This window comes from Vigna angularis, chromosome 2, assembly GCF_016808095.1.
Source record: "Vigna angularis cultivar LongXiaoDou No.4 chromosome 2, ASM1680809v1, whole genome shotgun sequence".
Classification (NCBI taxonomy): Eukaryota; Viridiplantae; Streptophyta; class Magnoliopsida; order Fabales; family Fabaceae; genus Vigna; species Vigna angularis.
In genome coordinates, this window is record NC_068971.1 from 30088988 (window position 1) to 30115128 (window position 26141).

The 26141-nt window shown below is 35.9% G+C and overlaps 1 protein-coding gene across 1 annotated transcript; it reads right to left on the reverse strand.

Annotated features, from left to right (window-relative positions):
* Window positions 1-1806: 1806 nt before the first annotated feature.
* On the reverse strand, window positions 1807-24023 carry LOC108327480 (elongation factor G-2, mitochondrial). The gene is made up of 20 exons (XM_052872407.1): window positions 23588-24023; window positions 22372-22593; window positions 21573-21694; window positions 21331-21481; window positions 20061-20132; window positions 18611-18706; window positions 17353-17441; window positions 17162-17228; window positions 11100-11138; window positions 10885-10945; window positions 7457-7566; window positions 7293-7367; window positions 7143-7211; window positions 6935-7056; window positions 6083-6208; window positions 5766-5886; window positions 5532-5632; window positions 5397-5457; window positions 2243-2296; window positions 1807-2152 (listed from the first exon to the last, which is right to left on the reverse strand). Exons 1-20 carry the CDS (start codon window positions 23975-23977, stop codon window positions 2048-2050), a joined length of 2253 nt encoding a protein of 750 aa, XP_052728367.1. The 5' UTR covers window positions 23978-24023; the 3' UTR covers window positions 1807-2047.
* Window positions 24024-26141: the final 2118 nt, after the last annotated feature.

The following is a 26141-nucleotide window of genomic DNA, read 5'->3' on the forward strand; positions in this document are numbered from 1 at the left end:
TAATCGTTGGTAAGACTAGAGATTTTCATAGTAGATAATTATCTTTGTCCAACTTGACAAAGATTGTAGAATGTACATCATTATTCTAATTGGCAGCAGCAGATGACATGATGATTGTAGTTATGGATCAAGAGTGTTTGTTTGAAATATATCATGATTTGCATTGATCATGTATTACTTAAATACACTTAATAATGTACAATCAAAATCCTATAATAATACATGCAAATACTTTTCTAAATAAGAGGTTGATGAGTAATTATTATAATATTACAACATAAAAGAAAATTAATATTATAAATCACAATATTTATAAATAATAGGATATTAAACATAATATTTGATTTTTTTAACTCCTCATCTAAGTCACAAAAATGTTTTTGTTGAAGATACAGAAACCCCTTCCAGTAAAACATTCAAAATATTTCCCTTTCTTTTTACTTATATATGTCTTGTCTGGTGTCAAATACCCAAATTTGTAATTGATTATTAGATTTAAAATTGGGGTTTGTAATCCTTGATTATTTTATATCTATTTAATCATTATTAATATGATTAGATTACTTAAAATGAGTAACTTTGGATATAATTGTATTTGCCAGTTCCATTTTCTTCTTTTGCGGTATTTAATAATATAATATTTTTTGCTTGATTAAAGGAGAAATTATGAAAAGAAACTTTACTCAGGCACATATTATTTTGCTGGATATTTATTATTTCCTAACCCCGCGTGGAAAAGAGCCAACCAAAGAGATTGACATTTAGCCTACCAAGTTGTTCTAGTTACGTTCATAGCAACCGACTAAAATATTATATTCCAGACACTAAATAGAGTCGATAAACCTTACAGAAATGGAAATACGATAAGAAGAAAAAATAAAGAGAAAGCTCGACAGCAAGAGTAACTAAAACCAAAGTAACCAAATCTAAATCAACAACCTAGCAATAAATATAAAGAGAGAAAAAGATAAATCAAATGGAGGAAAGGAACAAGTTGTGCCTAATGCTCTTGATATGAAGTTCAAGGATGACTTGAGTAGGTTAGAAACTCAATTCGCTGTGAAATTGACTTTTCATGATACCTGGTAATGAACTTCATATTTACGGAATGAGCACACGAAATAATACAGCACCTCTCCAGAATCATAAGACACTTAATTGTCGTTACCATCATTATTAAATTAATGAACTAATACCACTTTAATCAAAAGCTTAAACAACTTGTAAAATTCTAAGAAATTGAGTTTTATATTTCAAGATTTGAGCAAATGGATTTGAGTATTGACAAAAGTCATTAATCCTGAAATATTACATGACATGTAACCTAATATTTCCCACTATTTATTTTCAAAAGGGGGGGAAATCAATCTACCTGACTTCATTCCTTCAAAACCTAGCATGGGACTAAGCAAAACTTGATCCGAACATATAAATATACAGGCCAACATGATGATGCTAAGTAAAAGGAAAAAAAAGGAAGATTGACATTAAAGTGAATGAAGGGCAGGAGATAAAAATTTCAGCCGGCTTGCTTACAAGTGAAAAGAATAAATCAATTGTATAAAAACAATATATAATGATAAAAATACTAATAATAAATTTAATCTAACCAAACATTTGAACTTCTTCTTAAACATTAAAAATAAAATTTAAAGCCAGGCTCTAAAAAAATCACTGATAAAAGGGCTTTTCTGGGATCCCAACCCCACTTGTCCCGTTCCCCTCCAAGCCATCAATCAACAAACCTACCTTCCCTAAATCCAAACCAGTAGGTACAAAATTCGGGAATGGATGGAAGTGCGGTAATGAGCATAAAGTTACATATCTAATAGCTCAAATACGAGCATCTTCATCTATAAATACGATCTTGTGTAACTTGTATATTGAAGCTACCATTTACTACCCGATCACAATTACAGCAACTTTTATTTGCATTCCAAAATTGGTTGAGCCAAAAAAATGAAACAAACCTTATCTATATTATTGTCCCCCTTTTTGGATAAATGTTGTCATAAATATTTTGACCGTGCACATCGACTAAAGCTGGTTATTCAGCTGCCTTGCTGCCCTTGTACGTGTTTATCAATTGCGTCTGTACATCATGAGAAACTGGTGAATGTTCCTTGTACTCCATTGTGAATTCACCTTTACCCTGCAGTTATTAAAGAACCAATAGGAAATTAAAAATCAAATATAAATTAACATTAAAACAAGAAATATTCTCGAGTGACGTCATATTAACCTGTGTCATTGAACGAAGAGCTGTCGAGTACCCAAACATATTGTTAAGAGGGACCTGAAATAATTAATAACAGCAACCAATTTAACAATGACAAATGAATAAGTTATGGCTAAAGGTTCACACACTACATATAAATTTCAAACAAACATAATACAACAAATACAACCAGTAAATATTCATGGCACAGAGGACGTACAATCTTCAGAAATAACAATTTTACAATATAAGACCCCGTTAACTCCATAATTGCATCTAAACATTAGAGCATACCCTCAACTGTAGTTTTAAGATCTAGCAACTGATTAATCAAGGCTTCAAGGTAGAAACTGTCACGGCTAGTTGGCATATTTCAATTTCAGAGGATCGTCTAGAACCACATCAAGAACCAAAGTCATATTTTCCTAATGCGTGCTTCAGGGTCTCACGTGATACTGGATGCCACCAAAACATGTTACACATTCATACCCATGCACACTAACAATGCATACATATGTAAACCTTCCAAACATTATAAGAGTTAGCTCAAGAGGTGAGGGTACCGATAAGGCCTCACATTGATAGGATCCACTCAGCTTTGATTGGAATTTTGTGATCCAAGTGTCTACTAGGTGGTAACTCTTTGGATTCCTCAAATACCTCCTCATAGACCCCCAAAATCTCCTCCAGTTCTGTGCACTGGCATGGGGTCAATTGTTCCTCCCCCTTCTCCATTTCATCCAATTGAGTCTTCCCCAAACTCCATACTAACGTGACAGCCTCAATCTCTGTCTCTTTCAACAGCGCCTCAAGGGTAACTACCCTCTTGGTCAGCGTGGGGTCCCCCTTTCAACATCTTCCTTTCCCCTTGACCAAAACTCATAGTCAAGTTTCTCCAATTTATCTTGATTTCCGTAGTGAAGCCAACCAGGTTATTCCCAAAAGCAGGTCCACACCTCTTAGTTCAAACAGGTAGAAGCTCTCCTTTACCTTCAAACCTTCCAGTTGTTGTAATAAGATGTCGTGACAGCACCAACTGGTGGTCTGTAATAAGATGTCGTGACAGCACCAACTGGTGGTCTTCTGATAGGATATAATGATAGGTTATAATGGGTAATAGGTGTGTAGGAGAGAGAAAACAGTTTAGGAATTAATTGTTGTTGGGTAGTTAGAAGTGAGTTGCCTTTATAAGAAGGCAAGGGGGGTCTGGTAGAGAGGACAGCTTTAGAGTATTCTTGTAGATTGAGCTTTGGCTCTTTGTGAAGTGGGAAACCCTTGGAGGAGAGTGTTCTCCTATTTTGTGTTCTATACAGTCTATATAATAAAGAATATTACTCTTTTGTCTCTTTTCAATTATGGGTTCCTATCAATTGGTCTGACCTGCCGGATCCGCTTGGGAGAGGCCTGCCGGATATCCTTAGGAGAGGAGTGTTGGATCTTTGGAAGAGAAGTGTGATGGAAGGAAGAGACAATACCTTGGAGAGGAGGACCAGCGAACCGAAAATGAGCATGACAGAATGGAGAAGAAATATGCAAGAAATCAAGATTCACATGAAAGGCTTAGAAAGAAGTGAGAAATCTATCATGAAAGGACAGAAAGAGAGTTCAGAAGAAAAGCTGGAGGAAGACACGAGTGAACAGAATTGGAGGAAGCGGGTAGAATTGCCCAGGTTTGAGGGGCTGGACCCGTTGGGGTGGATCACTAAGGTAGAAAAGTTCTTTGACATCCAAAATGTCATAGAGAAGGAGAGGCTCAGGTTGGCTTACAGCTGCATGGAGGGAGGCACAATCTATTGGTTCAGGGCCCTAGAAAAATAAAACCAAGAACCTTTCTTGGAAAGAAGAGAAAGAGGCATTGATAAGGGGGTTCGGAGGAAGAGTTAGAGGTTTTGTTTTTGAGAAGTTAGTCCAAACTGCGAAGAAGTACCCCAACAATTGCTCTACAGTACTTGAGAATTAAACTATAAAATAATTCTAGAGGGCTTGATTGATCCCTCTCACAATCTTCTATTTATAAGAATAAATTGATACAAAAGTACATGATAAATAGGGTAATCCTAGACACAATATAATCATGATAAATAGGGTAACTCTTAACACAATATAATCATGATAAATAGGGTAACCCTTGACACAATATAATGATGATAAAATAGGATAAATATCCTAACAACAGTCAACTCTGTTGTTGTTTGGGCCACCAACATATCAAATTCCTGGATATATTCCTCCACTTCCCCCTTCTCCCTTACAGCCGCCAGTTTCTCAAAAACTGAGCATTTGTTCCTTCCTCCAAACCTCTTCAAAGAGTCTATTAGTTCCTCCCAAGAAGGATTCTTGGTTTTCTTTTTCCAGAACCTGAACCAATGGCTTGCTCCTCCCTCCATACTAATGAAGGCCAACCTAATCTTTTCTCTAGATGAGACATTCTAGACTTCAAAGAACTTTTCAGCTCTTGATATCCACCCAATCGGGTCCACCCCTTCAAAGGTTTGCAGTTCTACTCTTTTCATCCAGCACTTCTGATTTTCCTTTTTTTCTTCCTCCCATTGTTCTTCAGTTTCCTCCCTTCTTCCTATTTTATCCCCATTAACCGAACCTTGACTGTCTCCTGGTTTCCTATCCTGGTTCTTGGATTTACACATCAGAACTTTCATCATATCTCTAAGTTCTTGGAAATTTCCTCTGGATTCCTCCCTTAGTTCCTCCTCTACCACTCTCTCCAATGCGCTAACTCTCCTTTCCATGCTTCTCTTTCTTGATCCGGCAGGGATCAATTGTTAGGTTTCCTGGTGGCAACCCAGAATTCTCTCTGGTTTGGTTACAGATCACACAATACACACACTAACAAAGGAAAAATCTATATTATTATTCTGGAAACAAAGAATATGTTCTAAAACATCCAAGGGACCAACCTCCCTTCACACAGGATGTAGCAAATCCTGTCAACAACAAAGATACAACCAAAAACGTGTCTGTCCCATGACACCCTCACTCCTTATATAGCTAACCCTCCCCCAACAAACACTACAACAACCTAACAACCCCCTAACAACTATGTTTTGTTTTTTATTCCCTTTCTCCTCACGGCTATTGTTGTTTCTCCATTGGACAACCATAGCTAACTACAAAGTATTTAAAAGTTAAAATATTATTAAGAGACTTGTAAGGTACTTACATGAGCAGTGATGACAGAATCATCTCCTTCCTGATCATTTCCAACAATCACACCTTTCCTCCTTTACATGAGTTATAAAACTGTCAGAATTTTGAAAGTTACTACAATATCCTTTTAAAAAAGTATAAACCTCACTTGTTGATGTCACCAGCAACGGCTCCCTGAAATTCTGTTGGTACTTTCAGCTCAACAAGCATAACAGGTTCTAATATAACCGGTCTGGAAGCTGCATAGCACTGTTACAAATATGACAACGAATTATCAAAGATTTAGACCATCGCATGTGAAGGAATCAACATATGATTACAGGGAGAATATGTGTGAATTGTTATTTAGGAAAAGAAATCTGGATAACAGAAATAAAAGGACCTGTCTAAAAGCATAGATAGAAGCCAACTTAAATGCAAGTTCACTGGAATCAACAGCATGAGCGGCACCATCTATCAAGACAACTCGGAGATTTTCAACTGGATGTCCAATTAAGGCACCACTGTGTGGAAGAGAGAAATTGAGATGCCGTAACAAATATAAGATTGATCGTACAAGAAATACCAAATTGTATAAACCAAACAAAAACGTAGATTGTTATTTGATAGAGGATAACACACTACATGACAAATCACAAAAATTATCTTTGAAATTAGACCTTAGAATACATGATTAGGAAACATTAACATTTTACTCACGAATTGGCAGCTTCTTTGAAACCCTTCTCAATTGCGGGGATAAAATTTGATGGAATAGCTTGACCAACAAGCAAGTTTTCAAATTCAAACTTAGTTGATGACCCTGCAGGAAGTGGTTCAATATACCTGCAAACACGTTGAATAGAATACACATCAAGAAATTGAGGGGAGATCACAGAACAAGTGGAACCACAAATAATTTCTACCAAATTAAACATATATCATCTATCTGTTCGTGCGTATTTGAGACATTTTTATTTATTCTCATGTCATATTTTTATCATTAGAGGATATGAAATATCTTCTATTTATTGCATTTATTGATACCTTTTTTCTCAATATAAATAAAGCATCCATTGTGTCTCAAAAACATAAGATTTCAACTTAATGTCTCTCTTTCTTATAGTTTGACAATCTTAATGCAAGATAAATAGAAAATCAACACCAAGTGAGCACAGCCTGGCATTTTCCTAAAATCCAACCCAGAAATCACTCAAAAATAGACAAGCACTACAAAGAAACTAAGAGGGAACTTAATCTGCAGGGGACTAAGGGTGTTTTGTTCATACACAGGGACATATCTGACAGGGAAATTCTTGTTTAAAGTTTACAATCCCTGAATAACTATTTTATGATTTTAATGAGCACATGAAAAAAGAAAGAATATTCAAAGTCCTATGTGTGAAAAACAATACTACTCATATATTTAGCCAAGAGTTCAATGTCCAAATGCAAAAGATGTTGGAAGTGGGGGGAATATGGAGTGCTACCCAAACGTGTGCACATAAATTTATCTTGAAGCAAAGATAATATTTTCAGAAAATAAAACAGGAAAGAACAGTAAATACTTACCCAATTACCCGTCCATATTGACCTTGCCCTCCACTTTGCTTCTTATGCAGATAGTCAAAATCAGCCCGTTGAGTAACAGTTTCTCTGAAGTTAACACGGGGCTTTCCAACTGAAGCATCAACCTTAGGTAAAGACAGATGAATTAAACAGAAGAAGAAGCAAATATTTAGACAGCATCAACGAGAAAACAATGTGGAGGAAATGGTACCTTATACTCTCTCCTGATGCGTTCAACATAGATATCTAAATGCAATTCTCCCATTCCAGAAATGATTGTCTAACAACAGAAGTTTACTAATATCAAGATGAGAATAATGTCATTGCTACTTGAAAGACTGATAAAGTAATTAAAGATTACCTGCCCACTCTCCGGGTCCAAGCCAACACGAAATGTAGGATCTTCCTTCTGGAAGCGGTTCAAAGCTTTTGAAAACTGTAAGCAATTCAAGGGGAAAGCCAATCATGTGATAAACCTCCAAGCTGGAGCAGGGGTTGATGTGTTACATAAAATACTCTACTCACTTGTCCTCCTGAATCTTTAGAGACTGGCTGAACAGCTAACGACATCACTGGCTCAGGAACATTCATGGAAGTCATTGTGTACTTAACTGAACCATCAGTAAAAGTATCTCCTGATAGTCAAGACAAATGTTAAACAAATATATACTCAAAATGAAAAAAAAATAAAGCCAGAAATTAATAATAAATGGAAAACAAATGCCCCAACAACAAATCTTCAGGTTATATAATCCAGAAACCACTAGAAGATTTAGTTAAAAAATAGTAACACTACTAACTCACATTCAATGATGTAGACAATAGATCCCCACAAAAAAGGAAAATAAAACGAGACAGAATAAATGGAGAGGCATAAAGAAAGTGGTTTTTATCATTCTGCATTCTGCTGACAGGGCAGACACACAAGGTGATTGTACACTGTTAGAAGGTAGGTTTAAGCCTAACTCAACCCCACAAAACCGGCTTGTAAGGTGAAGTTTACACCCAATTATATATTATAATTTGGCCTTATCTCTAGTCGATGTGGGACTTCCAACACACCCCCTTCACGCCGAGGTATAGACATCTCGTGAGTAGAAATTGGGTGGTCCGATAACGGCCCGATAGCAGGTGGAATAGAAGAATAGAATGTCCACTTAGAACTCGCTAGGATAGGCTCTAACCATGACTCTGATACCAACTTGAGATTGAAACTGTAAAATAATTCTTGAGGGCTTAATTGATCTCTCTCATAATCTTCTATTTATAAAAATAAATTGATACAAGAATACATGATAAATAGGGTAACTCTAGACACAATATAATCAGGATAAATAGGGTAACTCTAGACACAATATAATCATGATAAATACAGTAACTCTAGACACAATATAATCATGATAAATAGGATAACTCTAGACACAATATAATCATGATAAATAGGGTAACTCTACACACAATATAATCATGATAATTAGGGTAAATATTCTAACACTCCCCTTCAAGCTGGAGCATACAAATTGTATGTAATGTACCAAGCTTGGAATAAATAAACTCACTCCAACAAAATGAACTTGTCTCGAATGTCGAGACAATAGACATGGTAACTTTGGCTTCGAACAAGATGCACATATGCTTCAGACCATCAAGAGAGAATGTCTATAAACAAAATTGGACTCCCAAACCAGCATAACCAAAGAGACTCCTCATAAGCTTATGGATAATAATATTGGACAACCACGAAACTTCATCTAGCACCATGAACCTTCAAGTAGGATGACTTTGACAAAGTTGATTTCCATCAAAAGTGAATGATGAGTGGAAGACAACGACAAACTGCAAAGACTAGATTGCCAGTAAGGATGGAGCCTGAATGGCTAAAAGCAACAAAAATGCAGGGACTGCTATCCCTGACTAGTTGGGGCCTGCAGTGATTGAAAGCGACAAAACTGCAGGGACTGCCATCCCTGACTAATTGGGGCGTGCAGTGGCTGAAACCGACAAAACTGCAGGGACTGCCATCTCTGACTAATTGGGGCCTGTAGTGGCTAAAAGCAGAGACTGTCATCTCTGACTTGTTGGGGCCTCTGACTAGTGTCTAACTAGTGGCTGGAAACATACTCTCTCTCACTGCAGTGACTAAATTGCCATTACTAACTGATGGGGCCTGCAGGGATTAAATTGTCATCACTGACTGATGGAGCCTGTAGGGACTAAATTGCCATCACTGCCTGATGGAGCCTGCAGGGACTAAATTGTCATCACTAACTGATGGGGCCTGTAGTGGCAGGAAGCGACAAAACTATAAGGACTGTCATCACTGACTAACGAGGTGATGGGGGCTTGCAGTTACTAAAAGGACAAAACTGCAGGGACTACCATCACTGATGGGGCATGCAGTGGCTGGAAACATATTGCAGTGGCAGGAAACATACTCCCCTCACGGCAAACAACGGAAATGACGACGCACCCATGACAAATCGTGAAGGTGAAAAATCATAATGGTCTCCTTTATTCATCAAAGGATACAAAAGGGACGGGTGAAATTGTTTGACTAAGATTCTGAATCTTGAAAGAAATAGACTCCCCTCGTGCCATGAGGAACCTTCAACCTACGACTTTGGTGTTGAAATTCCTTGGTGTTAACCAACTAATACCATTGACTCTCCTTGGAGACTTATAAATAAATGACACAAGTCATCAGGAACATCACAGCTGCTACAATATGCAAAGCTAAACATACATTAAAGAGGCTAAGGAACAATGCTGAAACAAAGAATATTTTTTTCTTTCAGTCCAGCGAGACGAATGGCAGCAACAACCAGGGATGGGTTGCGCTCCTTGATGCGCACAAAACCCCTAACTTCGCCAGAGAAAACGAGACGGCAGTGGCGACGGAGGTTGAACAGATGTGGCGCATGTGGCAGTGCTTGGATGAGAACTAGCCCTCGACACAGGCATGGTTGATCATGGCTCAAGGAGGCGATCCAGATCCATTGATCGTCGGACTAAACTGTGGCGGTGGTCGATGGCGGGCATTAGCGGACGACGTCGGAATGACAATAAACAGAGGTTGATGGTGACAAACTTATGTGGACAACTCCTCATAGTGGAAAAATAGTGCCAAGTGGACAACGACAAACGACGTCAGGCAACTGCAAACGACACCAGACAGCGGCAAACAGTACCAGACGATTGCGAACAGCAACTAGGGTTTGGAGACTAGATAGAAACCAGAAGATGACTGCTCATTGAGGTATTTAAGAAAAGATGAAATTTTTAAGGCCGCCAATGGCGGCGCTGGCCACCGACGGCAACAAAGACAGAGTAGGAAGAGACTCAGACAACCGCTCTGATACCGCATTAGAAGGTGGGTTTAAGCCTAACTCAACCCCACAAAATCGACTTGTAAGGTGAGGTTTGCACTCAATTATATATTATAATTTGGCCTTATCTCTAGTCGACGTGGGACTTCCAACACACCCCTTCACGCCGAGGTATAGACATCTTGTGCGTGATAGTAGAAATTGGGTGGTCCGATAACGGCCCGATAGCGGGTGGAATAGAAGAATAGAATGCCCACTTAGAACTCGTTAGGATTGAAACTGTAAAATAATTCTTGAGGGCTTAATTGATCCCTCTCATAATCTTCTATTTATAAAAATAAATTGATACAAGAATACATGATAAATAGGGTAACTCTAGACACAATATAATCATGATAAATAGGGTAACTCTAGACACAATATAATCATGAATATAATCATGATAATTAGGGTAAATATTCTAACATACACAAAGGTCAAACTGAAAATTATTATCAAATTCAATATTTGATAATTTTGATAACTATTAATCGATTAATAGTAGTGAACATTTCAAAGTTGTGAAGCACCATGGAATTTTTCAGCAATCTAGATATGTATACGTTAAACCAAGGATAAAAGAATAACCTGATGCACAATCAACACCAAATACAGCAACTATTTGCCCAGCATGAGCCTCTTGAATGTCCTGCAGATAGTTAGAAAACCCAATTAGAAGTTGATAGAAAATGGCATAGAATAACTGAATATATTCAAATTCTTCAGACGTATATAGCCAAAGACAAAAACCCCAGCAGTTTATGTTCAATTAAAAAAAAAAATTCCAGGAGCATTCAACAAACCTCCATCTCATCAGAATGCATCCGAACCAAGCGTGGAACCTACATTAGATAAAAGAAAGGATTCAAACACACATTCACAATAATCTTGGAATGTAATGCAGAAAAATATTGGATAATGGATACTATCGGTAACTCAAAAATCCTTTATGGAAGTATATCAGATGCCATAATAGGTTACGACAGAAGCATTGCCAACCAAAAAAAGATATCTATCCATCTATTCATAAATATACATACATAAAAATACATTCATATATATATATATATATATATATATATATATATATATATATATATATATATATTATATGTGTGTGAATAAAAATAAGTAAAATCCAGTTTGCCTTTAGGGAACTAAAATGCAGTCTCCCTAACTAATTTCCAGAGCTCTTCTCTAACATTTTTTGGAGCTTTAGGACAAGGTGCAACATTGTCCTCTTTTGCCATTAGATGTCCTTTGGCTCTTGTAATTTCTCAGTTCATAAATTTTTCACAATAATTACAAATTGTAGTATTTAGGTTTTATTCATGCAAAGTGTGAGAAATAAAGAAGATTGGGAGAAAATATCCCTTGTGTATTTAGACTACACATAGGGTAGTTTATTTATATTGTAAGATATGGGCCAATGCCCTTAATACAGAATAGACTAAGCCCAAATAACAAAGACACACATCTTAACATCTAACACTCCCCCTCAAGCTGGAGCATATAAATCATATGTTCCAAGCTTGTTACAAAGATAATCAATTCTAGGTCCTCGTAAGGACTTAGTGAATATGTCTGCCAACTGGTTGCTTGAGTTAACAAACTCAGTCTTGATATCTCCGGATATGATTTTTTCTCGAATGAAATGACAATCAACTTCAATGTGTTTGGTTCTCTCATGGAAGACAGGGTTAGAGCTAATATGGAGAGCAGCTTGATTATCACATATAAGTATCATGTGAGTGACATCTCCAAATTTCAATTCACTAAGCAATTGTTTAAGCCACACAAGCTCGCAAGTAGCTGATGCCATAGCTCTATATTTTGCTTCTGCACTCGACCTTGCCACAACACTTTGCTTCTTACTTTTCCAAGATATCAAGTTGCTACCAATAGAGACACAATATCCAGAAGTAGACCTCCTATCAGAAGGGGAACCAGCCCAATCAGCATCTGAATAGCAAACGATCTTTGTATCGTTGTTAGGGCCATATAGCAAACCTTTTCCAGGTGATCTTTTAATATACTTCAGTATACGAACAACTGCATCCCAATGGTCTTCACATGGGGAGTTTAGAAATTGACTCACCACACTAACTGCGAAGGAAATGTCAGGACGCGTAACAGTAAGATAGTTTAATTTACCAACTAGTCTTCTGTACCGTTCAGGATCTGAGAAAGGCTCCCCCTGATTTGGTAGGAGTTTGATGTTAGGGTCCATAGGTGTCTCAACAGATTTACAATTCATTAACCCTGTTTCCTCCAAGATGTCTAACGCATACTTCCTCTGAGATATGACAATACCATCATTGGATTGTGCTACTTCAATACCCAAAAAGTACCGGAGTTTGCCAAGATCTTTGGTTTGAAAATGATGACAAAGGTGTTGTTTCATCTGAGAGATGCCAAGATAGTCGCTTCCTGTGAGAACAATATCATCGACATACATTATTAAATAGATACATCCAGCACTCGAGTGGCGATAGAACACTGAATGATCCGCTTCACTGCGAGACATACCAAATTGTTGAACAACACAACTGAATTTACCAAACCAGGCCCGAGGAGACTGTTTTAGGCCATATAAGGATTTGCGAAGACGACATACCAATCCAGATGACTCCCCCTGAGCAACAAAGCCAGGCGGTTGCTCCATATAAATTTCTTCCTGCAAATCACCATTGAGAAAAGCATTTTTGACATCAAGTTGGTAAAGAGGCCATTGTCGAAGAGCGGCCATGGCAATGAACAGGCGAACAGAGGTCATTTTTGCCACTGGAGAAAAAGTATCACCATAATCCAAACCAAAAATCTGTGTGTAGCCTTTGGCAACCAGTCGAGCTTTCAGACGATCAATGGTGCCATCAGGACCAACCTTGATAGCATACACCCACCTGCAACCAACAACAGACTTTCCAGATGGTAATTGGACAAGCTCCCAAGTTCCACTTTCCTGTAAAGCACTTAATTCATCCATCATAGCTTGACGCCAACCAGGATGAGTTAAGGCATCACCCACAGATTTGGGAATTGACACAGAAGAAATGGATGAGAGACAAGTATAAAAAGATGGAGATAATCTGTGGTAATTAAGAACAGTATAATGGGGGGAAGGGTTACGGGTAGAGCGTATACCTTTACGGAGGGCAATAGGCAAGTCAGACTCAGTTGCTGGAGCCGGAGGAGACACATGAGGCGGCACCGGAAGTGAGTCATGAGGGAGACAATTACGGCGACTATAAACCTGAAGGGGTGGAGGTGAAGGATGATCCTGTGGTGAATGAGAGTCTAAAGAAGGAGAAGACAAAATGGGTGGAGCATCACCAGGAGGATCACAGATAAGAGGAATATCAACAGTAACAGGGAGAGGTACAGAACTAGAAGATAGATGTGAAAAGTAAAAAGAAGACTCATCAAAAGTGACATCAGCAGAGATAAAATGACGATTGAGGGAAGGGGAAAAACACTTATAGCCCTTTTGTGACCGTGGAAATCCTAAGAAGACACATTTGTGAGACCTAGGAGACAACTTATCAAGACCAGGACTAAAATCATGAACAAAACATGTAGACCCAAAAACTCGAAGAGGTAATGGATGCAGAGGGTCTTGAGGAAATAAGATAGAATGAGGGATTTTGTTCTCTAGGACGGAAGATGGCATGCGGTTGATAAGATAACATGCCGTGAGAACAGCATCACCCCAAAAACGTGAGGGTACTTGACCATGAATGAGAAGGGTACGAGTTGTTTCAATAAGGTGTCTATTCTTGCGCTTAGCCACCCCATTTTGTTGAGGGGTATAAGCACATGAGGTTTGGTGAAGAATGCCATGAGAAGCCATAAAATGTTTAAACTGTTGAGAAAGGTATTCACGGCCATTATCACTGCGTAAAGTGCGAATAGAAACCCCAAACTGAGTTTTTATTTCATTGAAAAAGGTTTGAAAAATAGAAAACAACTCAGAACGATTCTTCATGAGAAACAACCAAGTACATCTGGAATAGTCATCAATAAAGGTAACAAAATACTGAAATCCTAAAGTTGATGTAACACGACTAGGTCCCCAAATATCAGAATGAACCAATGAAAAGGGGGATGACGCTCGTTGTGAAACACTACGAGGAAAGGAACTACGAGTATGTTTACCTAACTGACAAGACTCACACGACAAACTTGATAATTTGGACAGACTCGGAACAAGTTGCTGCAGTTTGGCAAGACTGGGATGACCTAACTGAGCATGAAGAAGGGATGGTGACTCCATGATTACGCCAGCATGTAACTGACAAGACTCACACGACAAACTTGATAATTTGGACAGACTCGGAACAAGTTGCTGCAGTTTGGCAAGACTGGGATGACCTAACTGAGCATGAAGAAGGGATGGTGACTCCATGATTACGCCAGCATGTGGAGAAGGGCTGAGATGATATAGGCCATGAGACTCACATCCTGTGCCAATCATGTGTTTCGAACTCCGGTCCTGCAACCAAACAAAATCTTTGGTAAAAGAAATAACACAATTAAGGGAACGAGTTAGACGACTTACGGACAATAAGTTAAACGGAGACCCAGGGACATAAAGTACATTATCAATGGATATGGAGGGAAAAATATGAACAGTACCAATACCACGAGATGAGACTCTAGACCCATCAGCCATCGTTACCGAGGGTAAATTAACCGGACATGACAAGGAAGAAAACAAGGACTTGTTACCAGTGATATGATCGGTGGCGCCTGAGTCAAGGACCCAAGATCCGAGAGAGTGAGTCAGACCAACAAAAGGAGTACCTGTGCGTGTAATAGAAGCAGATGTAGTGGAACTAGAGTGCTGACGGTCCTCATACCATCTGAGAAATTCCTGAAAGAGTAAAGGGTTATTTATGGGATTTGATGTAGGATGGTCTGCAGACGGTGATGGGAGAGGTGGATCAGAATTAGCCATTGCTATAGGTCGAGGAGGATGTCCATGAAGCGCATAACATCTATCAATTTTGTGGCCTAGCTTGCCACAGTGGTCACATTTTGGACGTCCTTTACCTGATTGGCAAGACTGACTCCGATCATCAAGTTGGGCAGCCATGGAGAGGGAGAAACCCTAAAAATTCAAAGTGCTCTGATTGACGCAACGACCACAGATCCAGAAAGAGGGCGAGGAGGCGATCACGGCGGTGCTGATCGGCGGTGGAAATCTCCGGCGACGCGCCGGCACGCGCGGCGGCAGCGGCGGCAGCGACGACTCTTGCGGCGTCGCGTGGAGGCGCGTGAGAGGTCCGATCGCCGCGATCTTCGTACGACGGTGGTCGCCCGGCCGAGACGCTTCCGATGGTGTGGTCGCCGGTCGATTCTGGAACTCCGGCGACGGCGGCGACGGTCCGGTGACGACGGCGGCGACGGTCCGGTGACGGCGGCGGCGGCGACTGCGACGACGGCAGCGGCGGCGGCAGCGGCGGCGACTGCGACGACGGCAGCGGCGGCGGCAGCGGCGGCGACTGCGACAACAGCACCAGTGATGGATGCCGGAGACCGTGGAGTTGACTGGAACTATTCTTGTGCTCTAGATACCATGTGAGAAATAAAGAAGATTGGGAGAAAATATCCCTTGTGTATTTAGACTACACATAGGGTAGTTTATTTATATTGTAAGATATGGGCCAATGCCCTTAATACAGAATAGACTAAGCCCAAATAACAAAGACACACATCTTAACATCTAACACAAAGGATGACAATATTTCCAACCTGGGTCATTTCTATTAGATGGTCTTGAACTGGCTTGATCAGTTGTTGACAGTAGATTTAGGGTTTCGTTAAAGTAAAAGGAAAAAAAAGGTTAATTACCACATTAAAAAACAGTAAAGGTGAAAAAGAAACCAAAATGAAAAAAATAAACAGAAAAAAAAAACAGAAAAGAGTAGAGAAAAATAGAAAAGAAAATAAAACAGAAAGAAAAGAAAAGTAGAGAAGTAAAGAAAAATAGAACAGAAAAACAAAAAGAAAATTCAAAAAAAAATACGATAAAAATAGAAGATAAAAAACAACAGAAAAAAGAAAACTACTGTAAAATAAGAGAGAGGATAAATAAGACAGAAGAGAGGAAAAAAACAGAAAACAAAGTAAAACAACAATAAAAGAAAAAACAGGAAAAGCGGCCATTTCATGACACCATTCTGTGATGGCCAATGCGGCCACAATGGACCGCCACACAAAAACCAATTTGCCACTGTCTTGCTGTTGGAGTCACCAACAAATTTGACACTGATTTGCTATGTATCCTGCCATGTACATGGCTAATAAAATCTAAGACCAGGACCAATCTTAGTTGCACTGTTTAGCTTTTTAAGGATTACTAGACAGTCCACTTATTAATTCCGTGTCTTTGGACGTTCTATAAATATCCAAGAAAAGAAGGAAGAGAGATCTAAACATCCTCCGACAAGAAGATGCAGGAAGGTTCATTGTAAGATGAGTGGTTAAATTCAATAAAATACCTTTCAATGTAGGATGAGTTCCTTAATGCATGTATGACAGTATCTAGTAAAAGTTTGAATCCATGCACATAGTCTTTGAGATTTAAAACCATGAACTAACAGGATTTCCTTTAAAATTAAACTAAATTAACATCACAACAACAGACAACACTTGAACTAATACTGTCGTAGAATGGTCTTCAAAAAAAAAATATTGAATAAAATATTCAATGACTTGTACCTATTTTGGATATGAACACGAGGAGAGAGAAAAAAAAACAAACATGAATATAGAACATAGAAAATCAGGTCCACAGGGCAAAACACTCGTGATGAAGACAAAAAAATGTTCAAGCTAGAACAGTGAAGAGCTATAAAATTACCTTGATCTTCTTGCCGGTGTTTACATTAACAATAAAATCACCCTTCCGAATTACACCCTCATATATTCTTCAGCCAAAACAAAACAAGGACAATTAACTTATACATAATGTAGGTTAACATAAATTGAAATCAAAAGATAAGCTGAAAAATAGTTTGAAATGGGTTAACAGCCTCTGAATGTGACAAGTACCTCAGATATGTTAACTGACCAAACCGGCCTTCCTCCAACTTGAAAGCCAATGCCACAAGTGGCCCATCGGGACATCCAAGCAACTCAACCTAAATAAGAAGACAAAATTACAATGACTCAATAAATAGCAACATAAAAAAGTGTAACCGAAACATGCAGGCATATCGCAAACCAATATGACTGTATATCTCCAGATCATGAGTTTGCATGAATCATCCACAAATGTTATTTCATTCAGTAAATGTTTTTGAAAGAATACAAGCAAGTTGCATGAAAGTCCAGTGTGTGAATATTTTATAAAAGAAGTCCTCCTATCTTTTAGGCGGTTATTCAATCAGTTAGTTACATAGCTATCACTTGACAGTGGGTCAGTTAGTTGCTTTTCTGTTCAGTTATTCACCCACCTGTCACTATGACAGTTGTATCCTCTAGCCCTACGAAGAGTTAGGTGAGATTTGACACAACCTCAATTTAAAATTTGCTTCTATTCCTTTCAAACAAATTTCAAGCTCACATACAGCCAACCACGTTACCATACCTCTGAATACCCAACTACATCCTCCAATCATAAAAAAAATTTCAATTGACAATTTTTTTTCTCAAGAGGATCCTACACATTTCTAATTTAGTCTTCTTTTAAAAGGTTTCTGTTGAAATAAGTAATAAGTAGTGCATTGGGAACCATTTATCTGTTGTAAATCATGATTAGTACCTAGTCTTGTACCTAGAAGTCTAGTGCACTCTATGAGTTGCACCTCGGAATCTAGGGTAGTCTTTTGATCTTTCATCTTCCATTGTATCAGTTTCTATCACTATAAATAGAAGATCACAAGAGGGATCTTGTATGCCCTCCAATTTTATATTCTCTTTTTATTCCCAACTGTTTCTAATTTAGTATTCCTTTAAAAGACAGTGAGTTATATTTACATGATATGAATCTCGATTATGACAATTTTTATTTTCGTATTGCATTTCTTCTTGGGTAATTACATAAAATATTAAAGTTCATGCAATATTATGTTTTTTTCTTAAAGATCACATGCATGCATTATCATGTCACTATTGATACTTTTTTCACTATTTGAATGGAGTTACATTTCATTACATAGAACACGTTCAAAGTAAATTTTATCATTTCAATACTACATCTATAATTCATGATTCAAAAATATGGCCTTTTATTTAAAACTTAAAATGACAATCACAATAACTACATTCTAATAAACCAAGACAGATCAACTTTCAATGAATCAGGTACCTTCTCTTCATTCTTAGTTTGGTCAAGCGCATAATTACTAACTTCAATTGGACATGGCAAATAGCTAAGTACACCATCCAGAAGTGGCTGCACCCCCTGTACCAGCAACAGATGATTAAAAATATGAGATAGAAGGTAACAACACTAACGAGAAATGAGTAGGATGAAATCTTGAATGCATGGGAATTGAGAGCAAGGTCACTTTCCTGGATGCATAGATAATTAAAATAGTATCATTTACACAATCAATATTGAGTATCAATTTAAGAAAGCATAAAGAATGCTCATTATGTTACATAATAAGAGGGCAATACAAGCAACATTGCACTTGAGTTAGTACAGATAAATGCATAAGGGGAAATATTAACAGAATGCAAATAAACAAAAATATGTCACAATTTCTGGAACAAAACCCTTATAAAGAAGAAAAAAAACTTCCCAGCTTTCAAAAGAGAAATAGATAGGAGTTCAGAGATGCTCAGAAAAGAAGAGGATACTGTAATGTGATTACATATATAAAACATTCCACTTCAAAACCACTGCAAGGGAATGATTTATAAAATAGCTAATTTAAAAAATAATATTATTAATTATTAAGGTCATAAGGTAATCAGAATTTAAGTTAAGCTTTGGTCCAAAATATTATCAGACACAAAAAGCCTAATGTGGCATGACATTTATGATGGATCATATATACACACTCACCATTATGGTAGTTGAATGTGTATAACACTAGGTTGCTGGCAACACAGCTTCAAATGAATTCAATGTGCATTTGAAAGAGCTTATTTGCAACTTGTTATGGATTTCTGACATAATTACTAGTTTAAGCATTTGAAAAAACATATAAAATAGCTTATGATACCCAGAATAGTTAATGGAAACAACTTATAACTTACATGAAAAATGTTGTACTCTATTTTATTAGAATAAAAGAAAATAAGAGATTTTGTTTTCTCTATCTGTCTTTTTGTTACACTGTTTCTCTCTCTGCTTTGTTATTTCCAGCTGTCCCCTTTGGTAAATCTGTCTAGGGTGTTTTCGTCTTTTTGCTTTAAAGGGTAGCTTCTATAAAGGCTCCTTTGCATTCAGATTTATACTAGATAGAAATAATAAAATATATCATATCAGTTTCTCTAACATATTTCCTTTTCAATTATATAAAGAACTTATGTATAAGTACTTATATGCACTTATTCTATAAGCCCTTAATTAAGTTGTTTTCCCAAACAAGTCCTCAATTACAAACATAATACACAGACCCAAACTAAATTACACCAAAATCACAACATTAAGTCACTCACGGAAAAAAAAATAACACTGCATTAACTAGATAAAGGTGAGAGAATAATAAAGGTAATATCTATGCAGCAATATACAGACTAAAAGCAATAACTTCCATCATTTTACAGAGGAAAAACACACAAATGGAAAGTAATTCAATGATTACCTTGTTTTTGAAAGCACTACCCATGAATACTGGTATAAATTTCTGTGCTATGGTAGCCCTACGAACTGCTTCCTACGCACAAAAAGATATTAAGTGACAATAGTGAAACTATTCAAAAATAAATGTTGAGGGAGGATGTCTGGGATAGAGGCTAACATATCCTGTATATAACACTAAATATTTCTAGAATACATACATATATATATATATATATTTATATATATTTGTGTGTGTGTATAGAGAGAGAGATACGTAGAATATAATAAATTAAATGACAACTTTAATATCAACATTAATTTCTAGAACTAAAAATTGATGCATTTATAAATTTTAGAAAAAAAAATAAAACATGATAACTTAAAAGATCACAATATTTTGACTTTGAGAGATATATGTAGGGGGGAATTATAAGACGAAAGTGAGAATAGTTGCATGTCTCAACTATAGTGAAATCTTTTTTGAAAATAAATGAGTCAACTTCTACGCATTCTACCTGACTCAAAATTTACCACATATATTTGGGTGCTAAATTTATCCCATCTAACTCGGTTAACAAAGTCTCCCGTCTGTCCCTTAGAATAATGAATATATCCAAACACAAAGCACACATGTTGACCACTAAACCTGTCACTTTTGTAGCTCAAACCAGTAACCCATTATTCTTTTTCCTAGACTTCTCTTTATGTTTGGAAATAAATCCTTTTGCTTCCAACTAGACCAGGGGCTTTTGCTCACTTTAGCAAATGGTACACAAACCAAAGTCCAAATAATTAATGATGTCAATCCACTTCATTTTCATGCCTAGTTAACCTTTCAAACTTATCTCTATACCCTTTTACCCTTCTTTACTCTGTTATCACAGATAATGATAAAGGAGAGAGTAGTACTGCTGTTGACTGTAAAAAATCTGTTTCACTCTTACCAAAGGGCAAAGCAAATGGCAAATCTAAAACATTAACGTACAAACATTATTATAATTTTCAGATGAACTGCACTAAACTGTGTTAGCATAAATTAATCCAGGGAAAATAGGGACTCTGAATAGATTTTCTTTTAAAATAATGCCTTTTCTCCATCACAAGCTACAGATATATATGCCTTACTTTTTTTATGCACATCTAGGATGCTCAAACCATCATGTCCTCCGTATTTTAAGACAACAGGCTAAGAAACTAATTGATAGAGCTTAGTAGAACAAATATGATTCATGTGACTCAATGAATCAAACATTTAACAAAAATACTATTAAAATAATAAATGTTCTACACACCTCAAGATCAGCAGCTGATATGGTCTCATCGCCAAGAAAAGCTTCAGCAAGTTTATCATCAACTTCTGAAACAGTTTCTATAAGTTCACGTCTTTTTTCTGCCACTAATGCTTCCATATCTGCAGGCACATCTTCAGAGACAACTTCTTCACTGCAATAAGCACCAATAGTGTAAGTAAAAGAATAATGCAAGAGGAGACTTCTACATAGGAACACAAAATGCAGAAGGTTTTGAAACTTACCCACTTGAACCATGAAAATAGTAGGCCTTTAACTGCACAAGATCAACAAGTCCCTTAAAATCTTCTTCCAAACCTATTGGAACTTGCATTGCAGCACTATGATGTCGAAGCTTAGATCTAGCCTGAAAAATAAAAAAACAAAAATAAAACAAAAAATTCTCTCAGAAAGATAACAATTTTAAATCTAAATAAGGCAGAGAGAATTTTTAAAATGCACAGGGTTAGTATAAAATAAATCTAGAGGTCAATAAATCATAAAACTAAACGTTTGACTTGCATAATGCTAATATCAATATTAAGATAGGATAGCCTCTGCATATAAAAAACAGGGTCACAGATGAATTTTATTGATGACCAATGTTTATAAAGAAACACCTGTGAGAGAATTTGAAAACCAACTTTATTAAAATACCCACTTTCTCAAACACCACCGGAACAGTAAAAGTGGTGTTGGAAGGATTTAGATCAAGGAGGATGGTACCACTCTGGTACCATGTTGAGGAGGAAGAGGCCGAGAAGAAATATATTGAATGCCATGTGTTGGGTACACACATGAGTATTCTTATTTAGAATGTAAAAGGGATACAATAAATGATGGACAAAATTCAATATCAAATCATCGGAAATACTTGGTAAGATATTTCTCTATCAAATCATATCTACCAATTTAATGTAATCAAAGCATATCTCTAATATAATCAACTCATATCCCTAACAAGGGGAATAACTAAAATTGTGTACATGGCACATGAACAAAGATCGTGTTGTCTACAATGCCTTCCATAAATTTCAAAAGCACCTGATTTAACACTTTCCATGGATCTGCTCCCATCCGATCAAGTTTATTGATAAATGCAAGTCTTGGAACATCATATCTTCTCATTTGCCGATCAACAGTAATGGACTGACTTTGCACCCCACCAACACTACAAAGAACGAGAATGGCACCATCAAGGACACGCAAAGCCCTCTCAACCTCAATGGTAAAATCAACATGACCAGGTGTGTCAATAATGTTAATCTGCAACAACACAGTACCCAGGATATTAAATATAAATTATATGCAAGATAAAGAAAGGAAAAAATACATTTCCTCAAATGGCTAGAAGAATATATCAGTTACCTTATAGACATACTACAAGCAAGAAAAACAAGTTGTCCATCAAATTGTCAACATTTCTGATTGACTTCAAGATACAATTTGCTTTGATTTAAGACCAATTTTCGGTTTCACTATATTCCCCTACCATTTCAATCATGCACAAAGGAATACAGAGTAACTCTTCAATCTTTTACTTTTCACAAGTAATAAATAATCATAACCACAGCTAACATTGATATTGATAATAATAACAACACCCAAAGTCCAAACTCTGATTCCTGTTACTCCATAACCTCACTACCACCACTTCAAAATTGATTAAAACTCAATAAGTAATCATAATAATTAATACTAATAATAAAATTAGTAGCAACAGCAGCACTCAAATGGACAAATCTAAATTCTCCTTTTATTTTTCTTGTTTTCCATTAGTTCAAAATTCGATTCAATTTGAACTTGGCTAACGTTACAAACTCTTCATCTCTTCAAATTTTATTGGAAATGTAAAAAGAAGCTTAAATTATACACATTGTCACTAGAACAATTTTTAAACTCTTTCAACCAATCAGAATCTTAAACCATTAGTTATTGTAAAATTCAACACCGCCGTAAAATCTGTAATTGAATGACGGTATAAATATTTTTACATATAACTCTTCAATATAAGGACTTCTAACAGAGAAAAAAAAAAGAAGAAAATTAACTTCTCCGAAGCTAAAATTAGCTTAACTTCTCCAACCAGGCCCTTGCGACCATATAATCCAAATTCCTACCATTTCTTAAAACCTTGCTAACAACACCTCAAAATTCAATCCAATTTAATTCAATTAGAAATCAACAAGCATAATCAACTCCCCCAACTTTATCTAACTACTTCAATCCAACAGTGAGATATACAGCAACAAAGTCAAACCTTATAGTCCTTCCAAGTGCAGTATGTGGCAGCAGACTGAATTGTGATTCCCTTCTCCCTCTCCAAGTCCATAGAGTCCATTTTGGCGCCAACGCCGTCCCTGCCCCTAACCTCGTGGATCTCGTGGATCCGACCCGTGTAGTAAAGAACCCGCTCCGTCAGCGTCGTCTTCCCGGAGTCGATGTGCGCCGAGATACCGATGTTGCGGAGCCTCCCCATCGACTCTTTCCACCATGGATCCTTCTCCAACTTCGAACGCGCCACGTTACCGGCCGAAAACTGCCGGAGCTGGAAGGAGCCGCCCAGGAGGAACGCTGCCGGGGACCGCGACGAGGTGGAGCAGAGCGCGTAAAGGAGGCGCGGTGCGGAGGACCGAGACAAGCGTGCCATGGCGGGTGTAGGGTTTTTCTCAACCTTCTTTATTTTATGAAGATTTCCGTAAAACCTTTTCTTTTAATTTAAAATTTACTTATAAATTTATTTCATAAAAATATATGTTGTCTCACATTATTTATCATCAAAATTTAGATATTTTTCAATGAAAATTGGAACAATTAGAATATAATTTATGCACAGATAAATATTTATTTTATATGATTTTTAGTCATAAAATTAAAATTAGACATTTATACGAAGTATTACATCGATTCAAATATTAATTTTATTTTAAATTATCTGAGCAGTCTTCTTATCCTTTTAAAATTTTATTTAAAATTTAAAGTACTCAATTTTTTATTCTTTAGTTGTGTTGAAAATATTAGAATTATATATGTTTTGTGTTTAGTTTTTAAACTAAATTACGAAGCATTTAATTTTGATGGATGTAACCTAAAATATTATGTGAAATTTTACAATAAATTATAATATAATCGAAATTTTACAATAAATTATAATATTGTTGTGACAGGCAGTTTATTAGAGAAAATATTTTTCATAACTTTCTTAAAATACATTGATTGAATGGTTTATAATTTAGTTAAAAAGATATTTAAAATAAAAGATTATAAAATAAGAAAGGTATTTATTAACCTTAATGTGAAGGATTGCAGGCTTGCAGGGACCACTGAACAATAGAGGCTGCAGCATGAAACTTTTCTCTTTGGGTATGAGAAGTGTTGGAGTGCCATTACTTGCATTGCATGCGTCTTTCCATGCTTTCATAAAAGCCTTTACAATTTAACAAACAAAATAGTTTTAAATTATATCAAATAAGAGAAATTCTAACTTAGTAAAAAAAGCATCACTTTTTCCATGTATCAAAAGTTCAAATAACACATCATATACAAAAGAAATTAACTACTTCAAAAGTTTTGTAAAAGGCTTTGGCTATAATTAAGTAAATGGTAACTCCAATTTATTTTACATTAATTAGTCGAATATATTTTAACTAGTATTGTTTAATTGAAAATAATATAATACTAATCATAAATAAGTAGTGATAATTAAGAACTCTAATTTTGATTTCAATCAATGTCAATCACTTAATCCCATAAATAAAAAGAAAACCAATGTGACAAAGAGTGAAAAGGGCAACTGGCATAAATTATAAAATTATTAAATTATGAAATTATAAAATTATAAAGTTATAAAATTATAAAATTATAAAACTATAAAATTATAAAACTATAAAACTATAAAATTATAAAACTATAAAACTATAAACTATAAAACTATAAAAACTATAAAATTATAAAATTATAAAATTATAAAATTATAAAATCATAAAATTATAAAATTATAAAATTATAAAATTATAAAATTATAAAACTATAAAACTATAAAATTATAAAATTATAAAATTTTAAATTTTAAATGTAAAATTATAAATTTATAAAATTATAAAATTATAAAACTATAAAATTATAAAATTTTAAAATTGTAAAATTATAAAACTATAAAAGTATAAAATTATTAAATTATTAAATTATTAAATTATTAAATTATTAAATTATTAAATTATTAAATTATTAAATTATTAAATTATTAAATTATTAAATTATAAAATTATAAAATTATAAAATTATAAAACTATAAAACTATAAAACCATAAAACTATAAAACCATAAAACTATAAAACCATAAAACTATAAAGGGTTAAATATGTTTTTCGTCCTTTAAGTATCACACGGTTTCGGGTTTACTCCCTACTCGAAACTTTGATTGCTTTTAATCCTCTTAATTTTAAAACTTGTATTTTTAGTCCTTAAAAAGTAATGACGTTAGATTTCCTTATGAGGTGGCTAAAGGTCTGATGCCACTTGTGTTCCACATTGCTTTCATTTATGAAATCAGATTAGCGATTTTTTATATTTGAAAATAATTAGGGTTCTTAACAAAAATCAAAAGTCCGACAACAGCAGCAACACCCCTCTCTCCCTCTCCCACCAAACAACAACAAACTCATTAGATACTAAAAAGGGCACAAGTTCAAATTCTGAATACATCAATTTAACCCACGATTCAATTTCTGTCCCTTCTTAATTCCAGAGTTGTTCTAGACATTCGAAATAATAATAAGTGGTGATGGTTGTCACCATTGAAAAGAAAAAGGAGT

Coding starts and splice junctions, on each gene's coding strand:
- LOC108327480 (XM_052872407.1), bottom strand. CDS start 23,977: ATGGCACGCTTGTCTCGGTCCTCCGCACCGCGCCTCCTTTACGCGCTC. Junction 22,594..23,587: donor GCACTTGGAAGGACTATAAG/GTTTGACTTTGT, acceptor GTGTTGTTGCAG/ATTAACATTATTGACACACC. Junction 6,209..6,934: donor CAATATGGACGGGTAATTGG/GTAAGTATTTAC, acceptor ACGTGTTTGCAG/GTATATTGAACCACTTCCTG.